This window comes from Lutra lutra, chromosome 16 (assembly GCF_902655055.1).
Source record: "Lutra lutra chromosome 16, mLutLut1.2, whole genome shotgun sequence".
Lineage (NCBI taxonomy): Eukaryota > Metazoa > Chordata > Mammalia > Carnivora > Mustelidae > Lutra > Lutra lutra.
In genome coordinates, this window is record NC_062293.1 from 6102954 (window position 1) to 6124137 (window position 21184).

General features: G+C 58.0%; 2 protein-coding genes across 3 annotated transcripts; one reads left to right on the forward strand and one right to left on the reverse strand.

The window, feature by feature from the left end:
* Positions 1-12: 12 nt before the first annotated feature.
* Positions 13-9713, reverse strand: OTOP2 (otopetrin 2). The gene is given in 14 exon segments (XM_053447804.1): positions 13-1656; positions 3761-4524; positions 4527-4587; positions 4589-4621; positions 6603-6689; positions 6692-6741; positions 6744-6760; positions 7224-7258; positions 7260-7283; positions 8437-8573; positions 9035-9056; positions 9058-9171; positions 9173-9385; positions 9657-9713. Coding segments are annotated over 13 exon segments (1695 nt in total). The 5' UTR covers positions 9353-9385; positions 9657-9713; the 3' UTR covers positions 13-1485.
* Positions 9714-10512: 799 nt separating this feature from the next.
* USH1G (USH1 protein network component sans) lies at positions 10513-16993 on the forward strand. 2 transcript variants are annotated; one of them, XM_047707033.1, is made up of 3 exons: positions 10513-11071; positions 13256-14473; positions 15302-16993. In XM_047707033.1, the coding sequence occupies exons 1-3, from the start codon at positions 10992-10994 to the stop codon at positions 15303-15305; spliced, it is 1302 nt and encodes a 433-aa protein (XP_047562989.1). In that variant the 5' UTR covers positions 10513-10991; the 3' UTR covers positions 15306-16993. The 2 variants fall into 2 exon arrangements, with proteins under 2 accessions (XP_047562989.1, XP_047562990.1); XM_047707034.1 differs by lacking the exon at positions 15302-16993 and having other exon boundaries at positions 13256-14477.
* Positions 16994-21184: the final 4191 nt, after the last annotated feature.

Here is a 21184-nt window from a genome sequence, read left to right on the forward strand (position 1 = left end):
TTCCTTTGGTGGCCAAGCAGGGAGCAGCCTGAGTCCCTCTTCCCCCAGGTCTGGCGTCATCTTTCTCTGTACCTCACCCAGTACTCGGGAGGGGTGCGGTCTCGCAGCAACCTCGCCACTCCACTCTCTCTCCCTAAATCGAACGTGAACTTGGGGCGGAAGAGACCTCATTCTGACGAGCCAGGAGGCGGGTGGGGGAGAGAAGTCGCCCCCTCTGGCCCTCCTCACTCTTCCCGCAGCCTCTGAGACCTGCCCACCTCATTCTGCTGGCAGGGTCCAGGTGCGTTCCTCCTCTCAAGTCCCCAGTGCTCGAGGTGCCGCTGCTCCCATCTCTCCCACCCCAGCCCCCATCCCAGTCCCCACTCTGGCCTGCCTCCCTTCACCTGACTGGCTGGGCACCAATTCTTCCTCCTCTTCTAGTTGGCAAGTCTCCTCTTCAGTCTCTGCCTGGCTTTCTCAGGTTCTCTCCCTGCTAAGTTCATCTCGTGCCTTTCCTGGATTAGAAGCCCTAGAGCTTTGCCTCGGGACCCCCCAGGGAGTGGGGGTGGTGGGTAAGAGGAAGCCCCATGCAGTGAGGTTCTATGCCCCCCCCAACACCTCTTCAACTAGAACAGCTCTGTTTGTGTTACAAACTTGGGTTCCTGAAATATTTTATTTAAAGAAAAAGAAAAGTTCTGCTGTTTGAAAATTATTATTCTTAGTAGAAAGGCTCTGGCTCTCTTTAGTTCTGTGACCTTGGGCAAATCACTTTACCTCTCTGGGCCTCAGTTTCCTTTGTAAAAAGAGAGGTAACGTGACCTAGTTGGGCTAGGTCAGTCTTTCCTAACCTTTCTTGCTTCATGGAACACATAAACAAATGTATTTGGCCTTTGAGGATAAGGGGAAGAGGAAGATGGCAGCCTGCTTAACTCTGTCCAACCCCTCCCAGCCACCCAGGTACTTACTAGTCTGTAACCACCTGTAACTCCGATTTGCCTCTCTCACTGAAAAGCTTGAGACCTGAAAATCTCCAGAGTTCCTTCCAGCTCTGAGCCCCAAGATCCTCTCCTGCAATTGTCTCAGGTGGGGAGACTGAGACAAGAAGTGGGGGGCAGGGGGCGAACTGGAGGCGGTTCCAGCTCCAGACAGCAGTCCTCGCCAGGCCACGGGGCTGGAATCAGGGGTGGGGCCAGAACCGCAGACACTTGCTGATCTTGCCTGGAACGGCTGCTCTAGGGAGAGGTCTCTCCTCCCCACCTACTCCATGTTGCAGAATCTGCTGGGGTGGGTGGGTATGTCCTGATTGTGATGTAAAAACTCATCCTGGAAAAATAACTTTGGTGCAAATTCTACCCTGGGCCCCTGGGCAGGTTGGGGGGGGTAGGGGGGTTGGGGGGATAATGTGGCACAGTGACTGCCAGCCTGGGGTTCTTTCCTGCGGGGGGCGGGGGTGTCTCTGAGTGGGCACATGAACCGAGCCCCACCCCTACGTGTCTCTCAGGGGCTTCAGGACAACACATAGACCTCCAGCAGGCTGGAGACAGCGTGCATACGGTAGAAGATGCCGAAGGGCAGACAGATGTTGACGATGGCCGCCCAGAGGGAGTAGCCATAGAAGTCGACCTCCACGGTGTTGCTGAAGTGAGGGCGGGCTCCGAAGGCAGGCATGATCCACAGCTGTGGTGAGAGAGGGGGGCGTCAGGACCTGGCCCGGACTGGCCACTTGCAGGTCATTGCTGTGGACTTAGCTGGGGGAGGGGGTGACAAGACGGGGGTCCCAGCCCTCTAGTTTGTTGGACAGCAAGGGCTGGACGCTGGTGAATGGGGAACCTCAGGATCTTGGGCAGGGTTTGGCACTCACTAAGGAGCTCAGAAAATGGGCCCAACTGAACTTGTCCACCCCCAGGCTGAGGCTCCTTCTGTGATCACTTCTCTACCCTGTTATTATGGCTCATTTGTCAGATGGGGAAGAGAAGATAGATGATGTGAGAATTTGGCACAAATGCCCAAATCAGCGGCTCGCTCCTGGACAGATGTGTGCAGGGCAGTGGGAGAACCACAGAGGCCCAGGGCAGGGGTTTCAGGATCCAGCCAGAAGTGAACTCCACCCCCAGCCTCCGTAAGCTCCGTTCTGCAGCTCCGCTCCTTTCCCAGGTCTGGGAGGAGGTTAACGAAGGAAGCCTGCTTCATCTTTCGCTGGAGCTCAGACGGTCCAGGTGTGGGGTATGAGGCAAGCAACAATGGCTTCTAGGGCAGCCCCACCCCCCCCAACCCCAGCTGACTGTCCTTGAACACGCGCGCGGCTCCTTTAGGAGACTGTTTCTGTCCTCTGAAATGGAGTCGGAGATGATGCTCCTAGATTGACCCAGGAGCAGATACCCTGAGCAAAACATCCAGAAGGTGGCTCCCAGCCTGCTGGAGAGGGCCCTGCATGGGGGTGGAGGAGGTGAGGGCAGGGCCAGGCGGGGGTGGGGGGATAGGGAGAGCGGGGTGGTGAGTGGGGGAGGCTCCCAGGCTGGCCCAAGATTTAAGGAGGTTTTGAGCTTTATTGCTTCTACTGGAGGGTCAGAGTCTGGTGATCACCTTTTTTTTTTTTTTTTCTTTTTAAAACCGATTACCTGCAGGCTGGGCAATATTCACAGTGGGAACACACTAAAAATGAACTCAGGTCAGGGTCATTGGTGTAGTTTATGCCCTGGGTGGAATCCCTCTGCAGACATACTCTACATCGGGACAGACCCATATTAAGGATGTTTGTTTGGGGGCGCCTGGGTGGCTCAGTAGGTTAAAGCCTCTGCCTTCGGCTCAGGTCATGATCCTGGCGTCCTGGATAGAGCTCCACATCAGGCTCTCTGCTCAGTGGGGAGCCTGCTTCCCTTCCCCTCTCTCTCTGCCTTCCTCTCTACCTACTTGTGATCTCTGTCAAATAAATAAATAAAATCTCTTTTAAAAAGGGGGGGTGTTTATTTGTATATTGGGGATATTTTTCTGTTGGACGTTGTAGCTGAAAGGGCCATTTTTATACTGAGTGAAACTTCAGTAGAGCTGCTCTTTATTTGGGATGTACTCACATGGGTACATGTTTGCATATTAGAAATTTCTCCCCTGAGGACTTTATCCACACTGGACTGTTTCTCTATTGGGCTGTAGCTGCAGGAGGGGTATTCTTTTACTGGGGTGTTTGTCTTCATGGGGGGTGTTTCTGCCCTGGGGTGAAGTCTGTTGCTAACACACGGGGTTTCTCTTAGGAAGCGGTTCTGCTGAATTAGCCGGGAGGGGGCGCTGTCGCGAATGCCCCCCTTCCAGGCCAGCCCTCTGCCGCCCTCGAAGAGAGCGCTCACACTTAGGCTGGTCTCTGCTACTTCCTGCTGCTGCTCCAATTATTCTGAGAAGTGGGCTGGTCACAAGTTCCCAGGAGCAGTCACACCTTCCACTTAGGGGTGAGGGCACCCTCCCTCTACATCACTTCACAGCTCCCTCTCACTTCCGCCCAGCCCCCATGTCAGCATTCCCTGGGACTCCTCCAGTTCCATCTGCAGCCTAGATGCCAGAAGGCTGGGATTTCATTCTCTCTCTGTCCCCTGGGATGCTGTTTGCTCAGGGACTTCATCTGACCCTCTCCGAACCTGCTTCTCTCCTAGAGAGCTGTAGACTTCTCCAGTGGGCTGGGGGCAAGACAGAGAAGGGCACGTGAATGAGCCTGAAAAGAAATCCTTCTTGGCCTTCTCTTCCCCCCAGCTCCTTCCCATCTCCCCCTGCCCCGCGAGCGCCAGTTACTCACGATGACATTGCAGAGCAGGAGAAACAGAGAAATGTCCTTCAGGCACCGGCGTCTCCAGTGGCCCCTGGGGGCCAAGATGATGGCCACTGCTTCCTGAGGGCCCACTGGGTTGGTGCCAACCAGCCTAGGAGTGGGTGGGCAGCCAGGCAAGGTGTGGAGGGCATCCAGGTTGGCAAAGGTAAGACCATGGCAGGGCTCCTTGGGAGTGGTATCATGGGGCTCAGCCCCGGGCGGTCCCCGGTGGAGGCTTTCGATGATGAACACATTCTGGAAGGTGTGCTGGGCAATCATGAGTAGAGCATGGGCTAGGTTGAGCGCCCCCAGCAGGTCCCTGGGTGTGCCCACCACCACGGCTACGATAGAGTAGTAGGAGATCGCGTACTGGCCCAGGGCGGCGCCCATCAGCAATGCCACATCCAGGGTCCGAGTGGGGTTCTTATGGTGATCCATGGCCCGGCGATCAAAGCGGTAGATGACCGAGCCGCTCAGGCTGACCAAGGTCATGAGCCCCAGACAGATGATGTTGAAGCTGTAGTAGATGACCAGGGCCTGCTGGAGGCGGCCCCCCTCCGCGCTCACTTGGACCTCGTAGATGATGAAGACGGCCAGCCCCACCACGAAGAGCATCAGGCCCAGGATCGGGCCAGCGAAAAGGGTCTCCCGGAAGAGGCTGACCCGGGAAGGGGTGTGGCCGTGGCCGTGGGTGGAGGAGGCCAGCAGCCTGCCCACATTCTTCCACATGACGTACAGCATGGTGGACGCAACAGGCTGTACTCAATGTTGAAGGGATACAGGTAGAAGTAACCCTGCTGGAAGATCTGGCAGACGGGCCGTGTTGCAGGAACAGTCTCCTCCACCGAGCTGCCCGCACCCTGCGCACGCTGCTCCGCTGTGGGAGAGAGGCACGGAGCTGGACCACCCTCCCGCCTTCCTGGGGGAGCGCTGCTTCCTCTCCATGGTGACCTTCATCCCTGGGGGATCACCATCTGCCCTATTTACCTCCATATCCCAAAATGCCTGCACAGGGCCTGGCACGTGCATTCGTTCCACGAATATTACTAAGCACCTACTATGCGCCAGAGACTGGGACTCATCAGTAAACAGTCAGTGCTCAATTAACAAAAATCGAACCGCGATTCTGCCTGCTGCATCCCATTCTGTTCCTGCAGGTAGACATTTCCAATCCTTCCCAACCAGTAATCACCCCTGGCTCTCCACGATAGGTGAGGTTTTGTTCCTGATAGATGGTGGCCCTCATGGGAACCCCAAGCGTTCAATCTTCCTCGCAGCTCTCCCCGGCATCTGACTCAGCCCAGAGTGTGAGCTGCTTTCGGCAGGTGTCTCCTGTGACCTCCCATCATTTTGGTTTGTAGCACACACAGGAATCTTGTCCTGTGTCCAGAGTGTGGTCGATAGAATGCCTTGGATCTTGGGAAACATCTCTTTGGATTCCCAGAACTATTCCCACTGGTTTTGCCGATGCAGAAACTGAGGCTCACCAAGATAAGGTGGCTTGTAATGGCAGAGTTATTGACCTGACTCCTAACGCCGGGGCAGCTACCTTCCTAGGAGGCCTCTCGGCACCCCAGGGCCCCAGCATGTTAAGTTGGCCACCTCTCTGGGTTGTTTTTTTGGTTTTGCTTTGTTTTAGTAAGAGAGAGAGAGCGAGTATGCACGTGTGCAGGGAGAGGAGCAGCAGGAGAGGGAGAATCTTAAGCAGACTCCACACCTACCCAACTCAGAGCCTGATGCGGGGCTCAGTCTCACGACCCTGAGATCATGACCTGAGCCAAAATCAAGAGTCTGACACTTAACCAACTGAGCAACCCAGGCACCCCTTCTGGGTTGGTTTAACCATCCTCAGGAACCCTCTGTATGTGCAAGGTGGCCCTTATCAGTCCCGCTGGGCTGGGGTCTTCCGCTCTAGGCTTTCTGTGCCTGGACCCTTCCATACCGGGAGTGTGTGTGTCTTCAGGCAAAATCCAGATGGATTTAGTAATCTGGTCTGGTTGGTGGGGGAGGGGGGCCCTACAGAAGTCCAGAGAACTAGGACCAGGGGACTTGTGGATCCTATTCTTTCTCAGTATATCATATTGGTTCAAAGCAAAGATGGATCTCAACACTAGTTCTCCCAATTTCAAGCTCTATTTAACCTTTTATGCCTTAGTTCTATATCTATAAAATGGGAATACTAACAGTACTCATCTCAAGGCTCAGTTGGTAAGTCTCTGACTCTTGATCTCAGCTCAGGTCATGATCTCAGGGTTGTGAGACTGAGCCCCGCACCAAGCTCTGGCTCAGTGCAGAGTCTGCTTATGATTCCTCTTCCACCCTCTGCCCCCTTCCCCCACCCCTCTCCTGCTCTCTATCTCTTTCTCTTAAAAATAAAAAAAAAACCCACAAAAAACAAACCTAGTATCCATCCATGGGGAATTGTGAGGGTTAAGTACAGTAGAGTGTTTAAGACACTTAGCACAGCACCTGACATATCAGTAAAGTGTCACTATTGTCATTGTGATTATTATTTCTACCTCCTCCTTGACATACTCTGTCCCATGCATCCACTGTTGAGCTATTCTGCCTCCCCTTTTCCCCCCTTCATTTTGATCACCCTCATCCTTTCATTCTGGAGCCCAAATCCGTTCTTTGGTGGGATGGAGACCTGAACAGTAGGCCCAAGGCTGTATCTTCCAGAAAGAGAAGATGTTCCTTGACACCATCCCTCTGGAGTCACCTACACCTACCCTTCTTCAGAGGTGGAGCCTGGAGCAGGGGGAGGCTCTCCTCTCTCGTGGGGGCAAGGGAGTCGAGCACCCAGCCAAAAGCCTGGAAGTCCCTGGACCGGGTTATCTGGGATGGATACTCACGTCAGGGCGGGAGCGAAGGTGGCTGTGTTGCTGTGGGAACTATCATAGGAGTGGGGTCTGGTGGCACGGACTCGTCCACCACAGCTGCCATCCAGATGGCCAGGTTTGTGGTGAGGTGAACATGAGACCGCACCTGTTTTGGGAAGGGGGAGCAGATAGGCAGTGAGGAGGCTGGCCCATCGTGGGGTCCCTGGGGAGTTGGAAAGCTGGGGGAAGCTATACTGGGAGATGACTTTGGGAAGCAGGAAAGCAGGGTGAACAGAGAGGCTGAGTTTTGGAAGGAACACTTAGTCTGGCCAGGATGCCACACAGGAGAGGGCCAGGGGATGTCCAGCGGCTCAAGGCCACTGCACTCCCTCTCCTAGAGGAAAGCACATACAGTGCACTGTATAACCCATGTCACCAAAAACACACAGGTATGAGTGTGCAGGCACACACCCATACACACAACACAGCACAGCCTGGTGAAATCGGCTGAAAGAGCAAGGGGGCCTTGGCTGAAACCCCACCCGGGGTGCAGAAAGAGGACCCGGGCCCCAGGTTGGAAAGCTCATCCCAAGGGAGCACGGATGTTGAGCTGTGGGGCCAGCACTCACCGGGTCAGATCCAGATGGACATGAATACAGTCCTTTCGAGGAGACCCAGAGAAAGTAAGTCTATGTTGAGAGAGAGTGGGGGAGGTCATTGACTCTGGAGTGCCCGTGTCCAAACCAGCAGTATGTTCCCTCTTCCTCAAGAGCCCCCATACTAACCTACCAAGTTTATCTTAGCTTTACAAAACGAATAAGGAACTTTCTCTCTTTCTATGGAACAATTTGCATAAAATAGTTCTGTTCTTTCAGAATTTGCAAAATGTTGCCTGTAAACTCTTGGTGTTTGTTTGTTTGTTGTTACTGTTGTTTTCAGGTAGAGTTTGACTGTCTAGTTACTTATTCCTGGGAGCGAGGCCAGTCTGAGGCTGGGTCTTATCCAAGGTAGAGAGAGTCTCTGGTGGCTTCTCGCCTCCCCTTGGCAACATCCCTGCCCCATTCCTATCCTTTGTTGTCCTGCAACCCTCCCCTAGTTACCAATAAATCCTTGTCATGGTATTTGTTGATGTGGGGGCATCTGTATTTTTGCTCTATCTGAGTATTCTTCAAACCCATGAACTGAAAAAGTGTAACACTATTGTTAAGTACCAAAGTCATAAACGTGTTGATTGTGGAAATCGACAAAGCTGATGTTTCAGGAGAGGGAACCCTACATGTGGTATTCTGGCGTGGTGCAGGGATGAGATCCGTTCCGGTCCCATGTAAGAACACTCCTGCCTCAGCTCAATCAGGAGATCTTTCAGGATGTTGTGTGTGCAACAAATAAAAATACATATCCTTGAACTTGTTTGAAAAATCCCAGGTACAGGGTACCCTATTTCCTGAACAGATATAGAACATAGGGCAGTAGCTGAGGCTAAACCGGCCATGCCCTCCCTCCCCCCCAGGACACTGGGCTGAGACTGATGCCCTCTACAGGCACCCAGGGAGGGCAAGCCAGGTTCGAGGAGACATGGCAGCTACCCCAGCTCAGACATCCTAGATGTTAATACCAGCACTGCTTGGGTTGAAATGAAAATCACAGGGCCCCTAAGTAGGAGCTCACATCTGGATATGACTTCATTACCAAGTGCTTCCAGATTTATGGACTCATGTGATCCATGCTACAGTCCTATCCCCACCTTACTTGATTGCTCAGGGTAGAAGAGTAGAGATCTCCAGACCTCATGCCAGGTGTTGGCTCCTTTCCACCACACTGGAGAATGCTCCTCCCACCCACCTGGACGATGACAAACACAGCCTGGGTGAGAGGGTGCAGGATCTTGATGGCCGACTGGCACTCAAAGAAACTGGAGTAGTAGCCAGTCTTGAAGACATCCATGACAAGAGTGCAGATCCCAAACAGCACCAGCCCCCTGGGAATCAGGGGTGGGGGGGGGGGGTCAGAGAGGATGGTTTGTAGATCTGAGGATGAATGACTAGATGGGCAGTTGATGGTTGGATGGGTGGAGGGATGGATGGAAGCCCTGTCTCTTTGGGGCTGCTTGGATTGGGGGCAGAACCGCCCTCAGTGGCCTATTTCAGTTGCAGCTTCACCTGTCCTCAGCTCTCCCTCTAAGGCTGTCCCATGACCACCCCTTTTCAGTCTTTAGGAAGAGCAAAGAAGTCCCCCTCCATCCCTCACGTCATTCTTCTTCCAAGGCTATTTCCCTTCCTCTTCTCCTTTAGCCACAGCCTATCTCATCTTCAGCCACATCTGGCCCCCCTGGGAATTTCTCAGCCCCCTACCTGACGCGCGCTCCACAATTCCTCTGAGAGTCCCAGCCTCTGGTTCCTCTCCTGCCCCCCCACCTCCCCCCGCCCCACCTCCCCTGCACCTCGGAGCCAGATGGGGCCGGCGGTGCGCGTCCCGGTAGGGGACGGCGTTGGGGCAGCGCACGGTCCGCAGGAGGTAGAAGAGGATCCAGAGGGAGGCGAGCAGCATCATGGTGGTGAGCAGCGCGAACACATCGGTTGTCATACACCGCTACCTTGTTGAAGGCGCCGCCACTGATGAGCGTGCAGGCGAGGAGCAGCACGTTCACGGCCAGCAGCACGGACAGAAGGCGGCCGCCCTTCTTCCACACCTCGCGGGAGCCTGCCCGTGGCTCGGCCGGTGGGCTCTCCTTGGGGCCCGGGGTCGACTCTTCGGACATGGCAGGGGCGACTGGGGGAGGCTGGACGGGTCACTGTGGAGGAAGAGCGGACAGGACCCCAGGTCAACCCCGAGGGCTCTCCTTCCCCCACCTTATCCTAGATTTAGGAACCGAGAAGTTCCTCACCCGGAGGTGGGGGTTGCGGGTGGTGGAGGAAGCTCTGGGGAAAGGGAAAGAAAAGCCGACCTTCGGGTCTCTAGCTCGACGACGACGACGGAGGGAAGGAGAAGCGGCGGCAGCCCCGTCAGACCCCGACCAACGTCCCCACTCCCCCGTCCGTCGACCGTCTGGTCCGGGCACCCACCTGGCTGGGCCGGGAGACGGCGCTGAGCTGGGGGTCAGGGGGCGGCGAGCGTCTCCTCTCTCCCACACCGGGCTGGACGGGCGCTTTATACCGGGGAGGGCAGGGTGATTTACAGCCGCGGGAGCTCAGCTCCATAAATCTCTCAGTCCCGCTCACATGATCCATCTTTTCTCCGAGCTGAATTTAGGGAAACAGAGAGCGGGAGCAAGATAAGGTAAGATTTATATTTACCCGTTAACGGGCGCCCCCTCCGCGCCGTCCCGTCACTTGGCGCGGCCATGTTTGGGCGCAGCCCTGCACTGCGGCAACCCAGAGGGCACCCCGCCCCCGGCGCCCACCGCGCCCCCGGCGCCCCCCGCGCCCTCGCGCCCCGCAGTCCCCGCGGTCCAGAGCCCCGAGGGATGCTGCTCGATAGACTCCCAGGGGCCCGCGGGCACCCCGACACCCTACCAGACCCCGCGCACCCTATACCTTCGTGCTCCTCTGTGCTGCCCCAAGATTCGGGACCCCCAGTGCCCCTTTCCCGACACCCTCACAGAGACCGAAAGTTCCTTCTCCCTCTATCCCTCCCCGCAGCCTTCCGCTCCGCTGAAGCTGCCAAGTCCGCTTGGGTAGTTCTCCGGCCGCGCGCCGAGTCCGCGTCCAGTCTTCGAGGCGCCCCCTGCTGGGCCGCGGCTCGCCGACCCCGCGCGCGCGAGGGGTTAGCCGGGACTGCGCGGGGGAGAGGGAGCTACTCCCGGTGTGGGCGTCAGTCCTCCTGCCTGTCCCAAGCCTCTGTCCTAGGGATCCTGACTGCCCGCAGACACCCCTCCTCAGCCCTGGGCCCCTTCCTTCGACGGTGAAGACATCGGGAGCCGCAGGGACAGACATCCCCCCCCTCCACTGTCCCCAGACCGGGTCTCATGGGGCGGGACGCTGGGGTCACCACTTTTGGAGCGAGGGCAGGGCCTCGCGTGGGTCGCCCCTGTGCGCTCGGGAGCAGGGTGTTTAGGACCCAGGGGCAACCCGGGGGCGGCTCCCTGGGCAGCGGGAGATCCTTCCCCCCTCCCACCCGGGGCGAACGGCTCAGATGTCGGAGTAGCGGCGGCTCTGGCGCTCCGCAACCTCTGTCTGCGGCAGCGGGGGCTGGCGGCCCCGGCCCCTGCTCGGCCCCCTCCCCCAACCTCATGCCTCAGCCCTAACCCCGCCGCCCTCCCCCGCGGGGGGCATTTCCCCGCGCCCCTTGCCCACCCTGTCCAAGCCAGGCGCCATGAACGACCAGTACCACCGGGCGGCCCGGGACGGCTACCTGGAGCTCCTCAAAGAGGCCACCAGGAAGGAGCTGAACGCCCCCCGATGAGGATGCATGACTCCCACTCTCTGGGCTGCCTACCATGGCAACCTGGAGTTCGCTGCGTGTCCATCGTGAGCCGAGGGTGAGTACCCACCCTGTCCCTGCCCCCAGTGGAGTGGGAAAAGAGCCTTCAGGTCCCTCCGGTCCCCTGAGACATACTCCCCGACTCTAATGTGTCTTCCCCCTCTCTCCTCTGAACTGCCCTCCTCTCTACCCCGCTGACCCTCAGGTGGGACACTGGAGCCTGGTACTGGTAGGAGGGGGCACAACTTGAGGTATGCGACACTTGTGACCCGGATGTGGGACTAGAAGCGGAGGGACTGGGTTGGGGGGCCCATGATTATGGGAGGGGCTGAAGAGTGAGGGGAAGGTGGAAGAGGTCTCCTGGGTGGGTAGGGCTTGGAAGCAAGGTGGGGGTGGAGAGAAGGGGCACAGGCGGTTCGAGGAGGGCTCCTTAGTGTCCACTCCCCAGCCTGCTGTCCAAGGGGCTCTCCGACCCAGAGCTGCACCTCCTCGCAGGCTGGGGCTCACACAGCTCTCTCTGAGCTCATTCTTGGGATTTATGGGCGCTGTCCACAGCACCAAATGTCAGTGGGTACAGCCGCATCATTAACTCCCTCTATGCCCCTCCCCTCATAGCAGGCTCCCTCTCCCTCCTTCAGGAGTTGTCTGGGGGGAGCAGTGGGCCTAGAGTCCAGGGGTCAGGGCCAGGAAAGGGGTTTGAAGGTAGCAATGAAAGAATTCAGGGTCCAGGGCCACTGACGTGGGCTCCTGGGTCTGAATGACCCTGTGGACAACTTCGCCAGCCTCCGCAGTTTTATACAGAGAGGTCACATGGTTGAACCGAACACCCGGGCAGCCTGGGCAGGGAAAAGGAGTGGAAGACATTCCTCAAGAAGACATGCCCCAGGAGGGTTCACAGGAACATCTTAGGCCTTGGGAAATCACGGTGGAGGGAAAGGGGCCCAGCTGGTCTCAGTGCCGGATGCTGGCCTGTGGCCTGAGCATGTGGTGGGTGGGGAACCCCTTTGCCCTCCCTCTGAGGCCACTTCCCAGTCCAGCAGCAGGTGGGAGGAGGCTGCTGAGCCATGTTCTGAGAAGCCCAGACTGGCCCCTTCGCACACCAAGAGAGCACAGAGTGGTCCTCCCATACTGCCCCCCATCAGAGAGGCCCACGGGAGGGGGGAAAAGAGTGCCTTCCTGGTACACCAAGTCCCCCAGCTCCTACAGAGAGCAAAGGCCGGGACTGGATGGGGTGTGGGCCAAACAGCCAAGCAGTTCCTTGCCACATTGTCCTGCAGGACTTGGCGACCAATAGGGGAAGTGAGGAGGGGTTTGTGGGGGGAGCTGTTGAGACAAGGGGGTGATTCTTCCTCCAGCTCTGGGGGGTGGGCTCGTGGCCTCATTAGTGTGAGGCAGAGGTGCTGATCCAGGCCTCTGTGGGAGGGGACTGGAGGAGACCTCTGGAGCATGCCCAAGGGGGCACAATCTGGTGTGGAGGGTGTTGGAGGATGCTGGGTGGGTCCCCTGGGCAGGCACAAGCCAGCCTGCCTAACAAGGCTCCCAAAGATGGGGCAGCCCCCGGAAAGGAAGGGTGGCTGGGCCTGGGTTGCAGACTTGCCTCCTCCTCCCCTTTGGTCCTGGCTGCCCCCACGCTCCCCTCCCAGCCCAGGCCAAGACCCGACACCTGCTCTCACACGCAGCCTTGCCAGGCCTGGCCCTGCTCCCTGCAGACATGGCCGTGCCCGCCGACACGCAGGCACACACCCTTACACACACTCACCCAGGGCTCAGGCTCCGCACCCATCACTCTCTTGTGCCCTCTCTTAGGGTCACCCCTACACCCGCAGCCACACTCACCACCACGCCTGCCTAGAGACCCAGACTCGGCCCTGGCCCACCACCTCTGTGGGACAGCTCCCCGCTGGGCTCCATGAATAATTCACTCCTTTCTCTCTGGGCATCAAATATTTATCCCCTGAGATTCCCAGCCGTCAGTTCTCCGGGGAAGGCCCCGCCCTGGCCCCGCCTTTCCTGTCGCCCCGCCCCCCTGCAGGTCTGGGGCCATTTCCGCCTTCATCGCCCTCCACCCCCGCCCCCGCTCCCAGGTCCGTCCGACGTCTCCTGGAGTCAGAGGAGACATCTCAGGCCCTGGGGTCCCGCTGGGGTGCCCATGGGGCGGCTCGGGCCGGGAGCTCCCCGCTCCTGCAGCCAGAGCCCGAAACTGTGTTGGCTCATCACCCCTCCCCGCGTGTCCCCCCTGCAGGGGTGACCCAGACAAGTGCGACATCTGGGGCAACACGCCCCTGCACCTGGCAGCTTCCAATGGCCACCTGCACTGCCTCTCCTTCCTGGTGTCCTTCGGGGCCAACGTCTGGTGCCTGGACAACGACTACCACACGCCGCTGGACATGGCCGCCATGAAGGGCCACATGGAGTGCGTGCGCTACCTGGACTCCATCGCGGCCAAGCAGAGCAGCCTCAACCCCAAGCTGGTGGGCAAGCTGAAGGACAAGGCCTTCCGCGAGGCCGAGCGGCGCATCCGCGAGTGCGCCAAGATGCAGCGCAAGCACCACGAGCGCATGGAGCGGCGCTACCGGCGCGAGCTGGCCGAGCGCTCGGACGCGCTCAGCTTCTCCAGCCTCACGTCCAGCACCCTGAGCCGCCGGCTGCAGCACCTGGCGCTGGGCCGCCAGCTGCCCTACTCGCAGGCCACGCTGCACGGCACGGCCAGGGGCAAGGCCAAGATCCAGCGCAAGCTCGAGCGGCGCAAGCAGGGCGGCGAGGGCACCTTCAAGATCTCCGAGGACGGCCGCAAGAGCGTGCGCTCGCTCTCGGGCCTGCAGCTGGGCAGCGACGTGATGTTCGTGCGCCAGGGCACCTACGCCAACGCCAGGGAGTGGGGCCGCTCCCCGCTCCGGGACATGTTCGCCTCCGACGAGGACAGCGTCTCCCGTGCCACGCTGGCGGCCGAGCCGGCCCACTCGGAGGTCAGCACCGACTCAGGCCACGACTCCCTGTTTACCCGGCCCGGCCTGGGCACCATGGTGTTCCGCAGGAACTACTTGAGCAGCGGGCTGCACGGGCTGGGCCGCGAGGACGCGGCGCTGGACGGCGGGGGCGCCCCGCGAGGTCGGCTGCAGAGCTCCCCCAGCCTGGACGACGACAGCCTGGGCAGTGCCAACAGCCTGCAGGACCGCAGCTGCGGGGAGGAGCTGCCCTGGGACGAGCTGGACTTGGGCCTGGATGAGGACCTGGAGCCCGAGACGAGCCCTCTGGAGACCTTCTTGGCTTCCCTGCACATGGAGGACTTCGCCTCCCTCCTGCGGCAGGAGAAGATTGACCTTGAGGCCTTGATGCTCTGCTCCGACCTTGACCTCCGCAGCATCAGCGTCCCCCTGGGGCCCCGCAAGAAGATTCTGGGGGCCGTGAGGAGGAGGAGGCAGGCGCTGGAACGCCCGCCGGCCCTGGAGGACACGGAGTTGTGAGTGCCCCAGCCTTGGGGACCTGGGGAGATAGGGCCGGAAGGCCTGAGGGAGTTGTGGGGCAGGGTGGGGTAGGGGGTGGGGAGGATCTGCCTTTTCAGGAGTGTGTGTGTGTGTGTGTGTGTGTGTGTGTGTAATACCCTATTTCCTAAAATCTAAGCCCTCATCAAAGACAAGAGGTTCCACTTAATTTGTTTGCCCCCAGTTCTGAAAAAGAAGCCGTCAATTTAATGAGCACTGGAAGCCTTCTTATCCCAGCTAATGTAAAAGGCTCCTTTAGAGACGGTCCTCCACATGTCCTCTCATTGAGTCCTCCCCAGCCCCCATGTGCGGGGGGCTGCGTCACCCCATTTTCCAGGAGAGCAAGTGGAGGCTCAGAGGGTTCCAGCAGCTCATGCCAAGGTCCTGCTGCAGCCTGGTGCAGAGCCTGGGCTTTGATCCCTGGTCTGTGCGGCTCCAGAGCCTTGTGACTCCCATGGGAGGAGAGCCGTCACGTTCAAAAGCAATCAGGGGGAGCTCAGGTCTGCTACCACACTGGTGGTCTTGTTCTCCCCTGACCCCTTTCTCATGGCATCCCACAAGCCCAGCAAATGCTGCCCCCTCCTTTTGGTGTCTATGGCCTTTACCCTGCGCAGCTGGGCAGGGGTGGGTGTGGGGAGGCAGGCTGGTTTAGAGTTCCGGGGATGGGGAAGACACCCCCTGGCCAGGGGCCCCATCCCAGACCATTAGCCTGTCAGGAGAGGACTGCCTGACCAAAAGGCTGGTGTTGGTTTAAAATGGTCTTGAAGGCCCTTACCTGAAGTCTGTTTCTGTGTCTTTCTCTGCAGGTAGCAGGAGGCTCCTCTCCAGACCAAAATGAATTAATTGCAAGTTGCCACAACCCACCGTGGGGCCATGAGGGCCTCACAGTCGCCAGCCCTGAAGCCACCCCCTCCTCCCAGGAGCAAAGACCATGTGGTCTTCTCCTTTGAAAGCCTGTCCACACTCCACAGCCGAGGTGTAGCCTGGAGGTACCAGCAAGGGGTCCCAGAGCCTTTGAGCCTCCCCCATCTGAATGGCCCCAAGGACTGTGGATTCCTGGGAGGCCAGCCCCAGAGGAAGGGGGATGCTGGAGCCCCAGGGAATAGACGACAGGCTCGTTAGAGCTCAATGGGAGTGTGAGGGGTGGGCATGGCCTGTCCCAGGGCCCAGGGGCCCTTGTCTCTCCTCACCCCTCTTCCAAAGGTCCTGTTGCTGTGTTCAGGCTGGAGACTTGCTCACTTCCTCCGTTTTTGTGAAGGGAAGAGTTTGGGCTGCCTCCCCTCCCCCCACACATCCTAGAGGGGAGGTTCCTGGCTAGACTCTTCAGCCAAATGTCCTGACTTTAGTCCCCACCCCTGTCCCAATCACAGCCAGCTCCCTTCTCCTTCTGCTGGCCATGCTGGGGAGCTGGAGTGCCAGGCGGGGGTGGGGGGGGGGCGGGGGAGCCTAGCATCCTTACCAGCTCACCTTGTGGCGGGGCCCAGCCTGACTCTGCCCTCCTCACACTGCCCTCCTCCCCCCTGCCTCCAGCCTGGTCCCTCCAGGGACCCCAGAGGGTCAGGGCAGTAGATACAAGGTGCTAGAGCAGTGAGCTGCGGTATTAGGGCCCGTAGGCCTGGTGGGCGAGCTGTGGGTTGGAGGGAGGCAGCCGCCAACTGCCTCTGAGTCTCCCAGGCCAGAGACAGGCAGAGACTGGGCACGTCTGGGTGTCTGGCCTCTTGGGGGACAGTCGCATGATATGGACAGTGGAAGAGCCTGAGGATGTGGCTGATTTAAGCTGCTGGCTGTCCCTGGGTCCCCAGGACTCTGTGCATGTGTGTCTGTGTTGAGGGCTGGTTGGTGGATTTGCCTCCTGGTGGGGAGGCAGCCAGGCGGCTGCGTGGTTCTGCGTGGGCAGTGTGTCAGTGCGAGCTCAGCATGTGTCCCTCCTCTGCGACAGCAGTGAGACCAGGGGAAAGGCCAGCCCCAGGGGGTCCTCAGACAGGTGTCCTTGGTTTTCCAGTCAGACTGAGGTCATGGCTATGGGAGAGGTACTCGGGGGGCCCCCGGTGTGCCCCTCATCCTTTCAGCAGCGGACCCCCGTTCCTGACCCTCAGCTTAGGAAGCAGCTCCCACTGGGAGCACTGCCACAGCCCCGTCTCTTTCCTGAGCCCCCTTGGCTGGGCCAGGGGACTAGAGAACCCCCAGAAAATGCCACAGGCCTCCCTCTGGTGCGTCCGGTCTGCCCAGAGCGGGGGCCATGGTGGAAGTGGTTTCTGTTCCCACGCTGCAGGCTTGGCCGCCTGCCACTGCCACCCTGAGCCCACCCCAGTCCTTTTCCCTGTTCTCTTGGCCTGGGCCTGGGGCCACCCCCAAGTGCCGACTCGACTTCCTCAGAGCCCCAGGTGCTGCCCTTTCTCTCCTGTCCCCTGTCTGTGTCCTGGCCTCAGCCTCCTCCCATTTCTCCCAGTGCTGGGGTGGGGCAGGCTCTGGGATTCCCACTGCCCTACAAAGTGCCCCTCCCGCAAGCTCATTACAACTTTTGTAGAAAATGTTCTGTATCATTGTCACGCCTGTGTCTCATTCTTTAATCACTCGGGGGTGGGAGCGGGAGAAGGTCTTTTTGTACCTGAGAGGATTTGGTCCTCGTGGACTCCCTGGAGGGGGGAGTCTAGGGATGGGTGGTTGGGCATGCTCCCCTCATGCACCCCTGCAGAGCCATCCCTCATCCCTGGATCCTTCATCCTGCTCTCTCTGGCCCAGAATTTGGAGCTTTGGTAGAGAGAGTGTTCAGAAGAACTGGGATGGATGGTCTGGGTTCCAGTCCTGCTCCCAGATCCTGCAGCTGCTGAAGGCAGGAGGACCCATTCTCCCTCCCCGTTGGAGTCTGTGTGTCCTTCTCCGGACATGGGCAGAAGCCGTACCCAAGGAGGCCGCCACCCACCTCCCAAGCCCCATAAGGCCTCATGACCTCAAGGCCCCTCCCCAGCCTGGGAGGCCACAAGTGTGGTCCCCATTTCCCTCACCAGCCCCAGACAGCTCTTGGGGCAGCACTATTTAGAACCCTCCTTTCTCCCAAGGGAGTAAGGCTTCCCCTTAAGCTGGAGGACAGTGGCCTCTGTTTGCTCAATCAGGTCTGGGAAAGGGCCCCCTGAGTCATTTTATTTCATTCCCTAAGGCTGCTGGGTCAAATGCTTCTGCCAAAGGGAGTTCAAGACACTTCCCTTCCTCCAGCATCAATCAGAAATGTCCAGAGGATGTCCCAGTGGAAAGGTTGATTAGCAACCCTCTGGGGTTCTAGGGTTCCACTAGACTGGGGTTCCACTTTACAGATGGGAAAACTGAGGCCTACTGAGGGGAAGATCCGGACCCAGAACACGGGCCTCCTGTCTTTGGGTACACTTTCCTCACCCCCAGGCTAAGAAGGGGGCAGAATTCTGTCCTTCGAGGCTCCACAGGGTCACCCCCGCCCCGCGACCTCTACCGGCCATCCTGGTCACTGCACCTACCTCAGGAGAGACCCACCGGTCTTGGCGCCGCGCTTCCCCGGGAAGGACATGGGGGTGAGGACCGAGTAACAAGACAGCGGATAGGAGCTTCAGCGTGGAGACAGAGGCTAATCGGAAGCACTGGGGGCCGGGGTCTCCAGGGGTCAGTGTGGCCGGAGGGTGGAATCCGGGACACAGGAGCAGGTGCAGGTGCAGGAAGTCCGAGGGGACTTTAAACACAGGGAAGGGAAGAACTTTACATGGTAGGGATTCAGCGTTCTCAACCCATTCCCCTTAAAACTGACATCGAGGTTAGGGCAATTCTAAAAGTGGAGAGTGATCAGTGGCTCTTCGCCTATAGGGATGAGAATCTGGTCATAATATGGACACTTCCCGTGGAAAAATACACGACCAGACACACACAGGCATTTGCAATTCTGCTCCTCATTCCAGGCGGCTTCTGGAGCTCCGAGGGGTCCAGGGACCCCAAGCTAAGAAGTTCAACTGCTTAGTTCGACTGCTCTGAAGTTCCATCATAAACGGGATCCCTAATTTGAAGGGCAACCTCAGTTTGCAGATGAGGTAACTAAGGCCCAGACGACGAGGGGCTGGCCGGCGTGACAGAGCAGCCAAGTGGGCAAAGTGGCCCTCAGTCTCCTGATGCCTTCCATGGTGCCTGTGCCTCCTGTCCCTGTGTTGAGCAGTCCCGGTACAGTGTGAGAGTCCTGTGCTCCCAGGGCACGCTGGTGTCACCTTCTCTGAGATAAGCCTGGGTTGTATGGGAGGCGGCAGGACTCGGGAGACAGCCAACCAGATCCGGGCAGCAAAGCTGGCTCTGGCCCTTTCCAGCTGGGTGGCCGTGGGTAAGATGCCCAGCCTCTCTGAGTCCATTTCCTCAAATAAAATAGGTGATTATAACTCCTTATAATAAGAGTGTTAACCCTGTGGATCATTGGGAGGTGAAACGATCATGGAATGATAACGAAGATAAGGCACTTAGCAAACGGCCTGATACTCAGTACACATCAGTGAGTAATGATCACTCTTGTCGGTGGCCTCAGGCACATGAGCAGCTGGCTGCGTTTGTGCCCCCCCGCCCCGACCCAGCAGGTGAATCCTCCGTCCCTCCAGGGAGCACTTCTGCTTTTCTGACGCCCTTATGTCAACCCCACCAATCACACTAGCTCCTGGAGACAGCACTGAAGGCGTCCTCATCCCAGCAGCTGGCTAAGGAATGCTAGCCAAGGATGGGCCGCTGTCCAGTGAGGGGGGGTCTCCCCGAGGAATCCTGGGGTACCCCAGGAGCTGGGCATCTTTCCTGGAGGGGCAATCGCAGGCCCACTGGCCTGGCCCTATTATGCTACTGTCAGCACAGGGGAGTTTATCAAAAACTTTCCCCTAATCCTGTAAGGTAAGTAGGTGAGGAGTTTGAGCCCCATTCCACAGATGAAGAGACTGGCCACCAGAGAGGTTTTGGGACATTTCTTAGGTCCCAGTAAATTCAGGAAAGTTCAGGCTCCCTGACCTGGGTCCCTTCAGCCCCCCTATCCCCAGAGGGAAGCTTTCATGTTTTTACTATTAATGTTGGGAGATTATAAGGTGTCAGCATGTTATATGTATATTTAACCCTTAGACTAAAGCCACGACACTGTAAGGCAAGGACTGTGTTACGATGATTATCTCTATGTCACGGGTGGAAGAACAGAGGATCAGAGCAACAGTGCAAATAGCCGAAGGTCAAGAGGACAAACCAGGCCTCAGAGACAAATTTCTGTGCCTACCCATGGCGTATTGGCTTCCCAAGAAATGGAACCCTTTGGTGGGGGCAGTCTTTGGTCTTGGGTCCCCTTGTCCTGGACATGCCTAGTCCTGGGCGGATGGACTCAGCCATGCTGGCAACTTCAGTGACCCAAGCAGCTGGGCTGACCCACCTGCCCAGAGGGGCTGGGCTGAGAGAGGACAGGTTGGTTTATGGGAAAGATACTGGGGAGCTGTTTGGGAAGGCAAAAGCCAACTGAGATGGGGAAACAAGACTGAGAAACATTTCATCGTGACCAGAGAGTCTGCCTGTCTCTCTGTCTCTCAGTGTCTCTGCCCCATCTCTCCCTGTAACACTGGGGGTCCTGCTCAGTCTCTCCTCTCCTCTCTCCTCTTTCCATTGCCTCGTGTCTCTAGACCTCAGACTCAGACTCCTTTGCTGTTGGTCCCATAATAAGAAATATATATTTGGTCATGGCTCCTGGTTCCTGACCCAGAGCTCCTGAGTCCCTTGGAAGTTCCTGGGGAAGAGGAGCATCTTTTGCCCAAAAGAGGCAGCTCTGGGTGGGCTCCCAGACAGCTTCAGGTGGAGACTGGTCACCAGGGCTAGAAGTTTGGAGCTTTCAGACCCCATCCTTTGGGAAGGTGGAGGGTCTGGAGATTGGGTTAATGATAGATCATGCCTTCACAGTGAAGCTTCCAGAAGCACCCTGCTCTTTGGGGTTCAGAGAGCTGAGTCAGATTTGATGGATGCATCCATGTTCTGAGAAGGTGGTGTCCCTGACTCCACAGGACAGAAGCTCCTGCACTCGGGACCCTTCCTGACCCCACGCATCTCCTCATCTGGCTGTTTAAAAGGACCCATCATAATATGCTTTACAATAAACTGGTAAATGTAAGAAAAGTGCTTTTCTCAGCTCTGTGAAAAGCTGAGGCAGCGGGTTCAGGGAGGGCCCCCCCCCCCATTTTTAGCCAAGTTGGACAGAAGTGTGGGTAGCCTGGGGACCTGGGATGTCAGAAGTGAGGGTGTGTTTGTGGGACTGAGCCCTGGGACCTTTGGAGTCTGACACTCACCCCTGTTGTCAACTTCGGAACTGAATGCAATGACCGGACGGTTGATGTCCAGACTTGGAGAATTGGTTGTTGGCATGGGAAGAACCCCCATATGGAGTCAGAAGTGTTGTGAGGAGAGGAACAACTTTCCTTTGCTGTCTCTCAATCTGTCACCCCATGAGTCCAGACTCCCTGTCCCTGTTCCCAATGTAGTCCAGTCCATGTCTTAGGTTGAACCGGAACCCTGTAGACCCTCCTCTCCTCACCCCACACCTGGGGGTGGTTATTGTGTGAGCTAACTCTGGCACCCAGCAGACTGGCTGCACTGGTCTCTGCCCCAAGTCCCACCTCCACAGGTCTCACCTCCCATCCCTAGTCCCTACAGCAACACTTGGTGTGGCCCAAACCTTT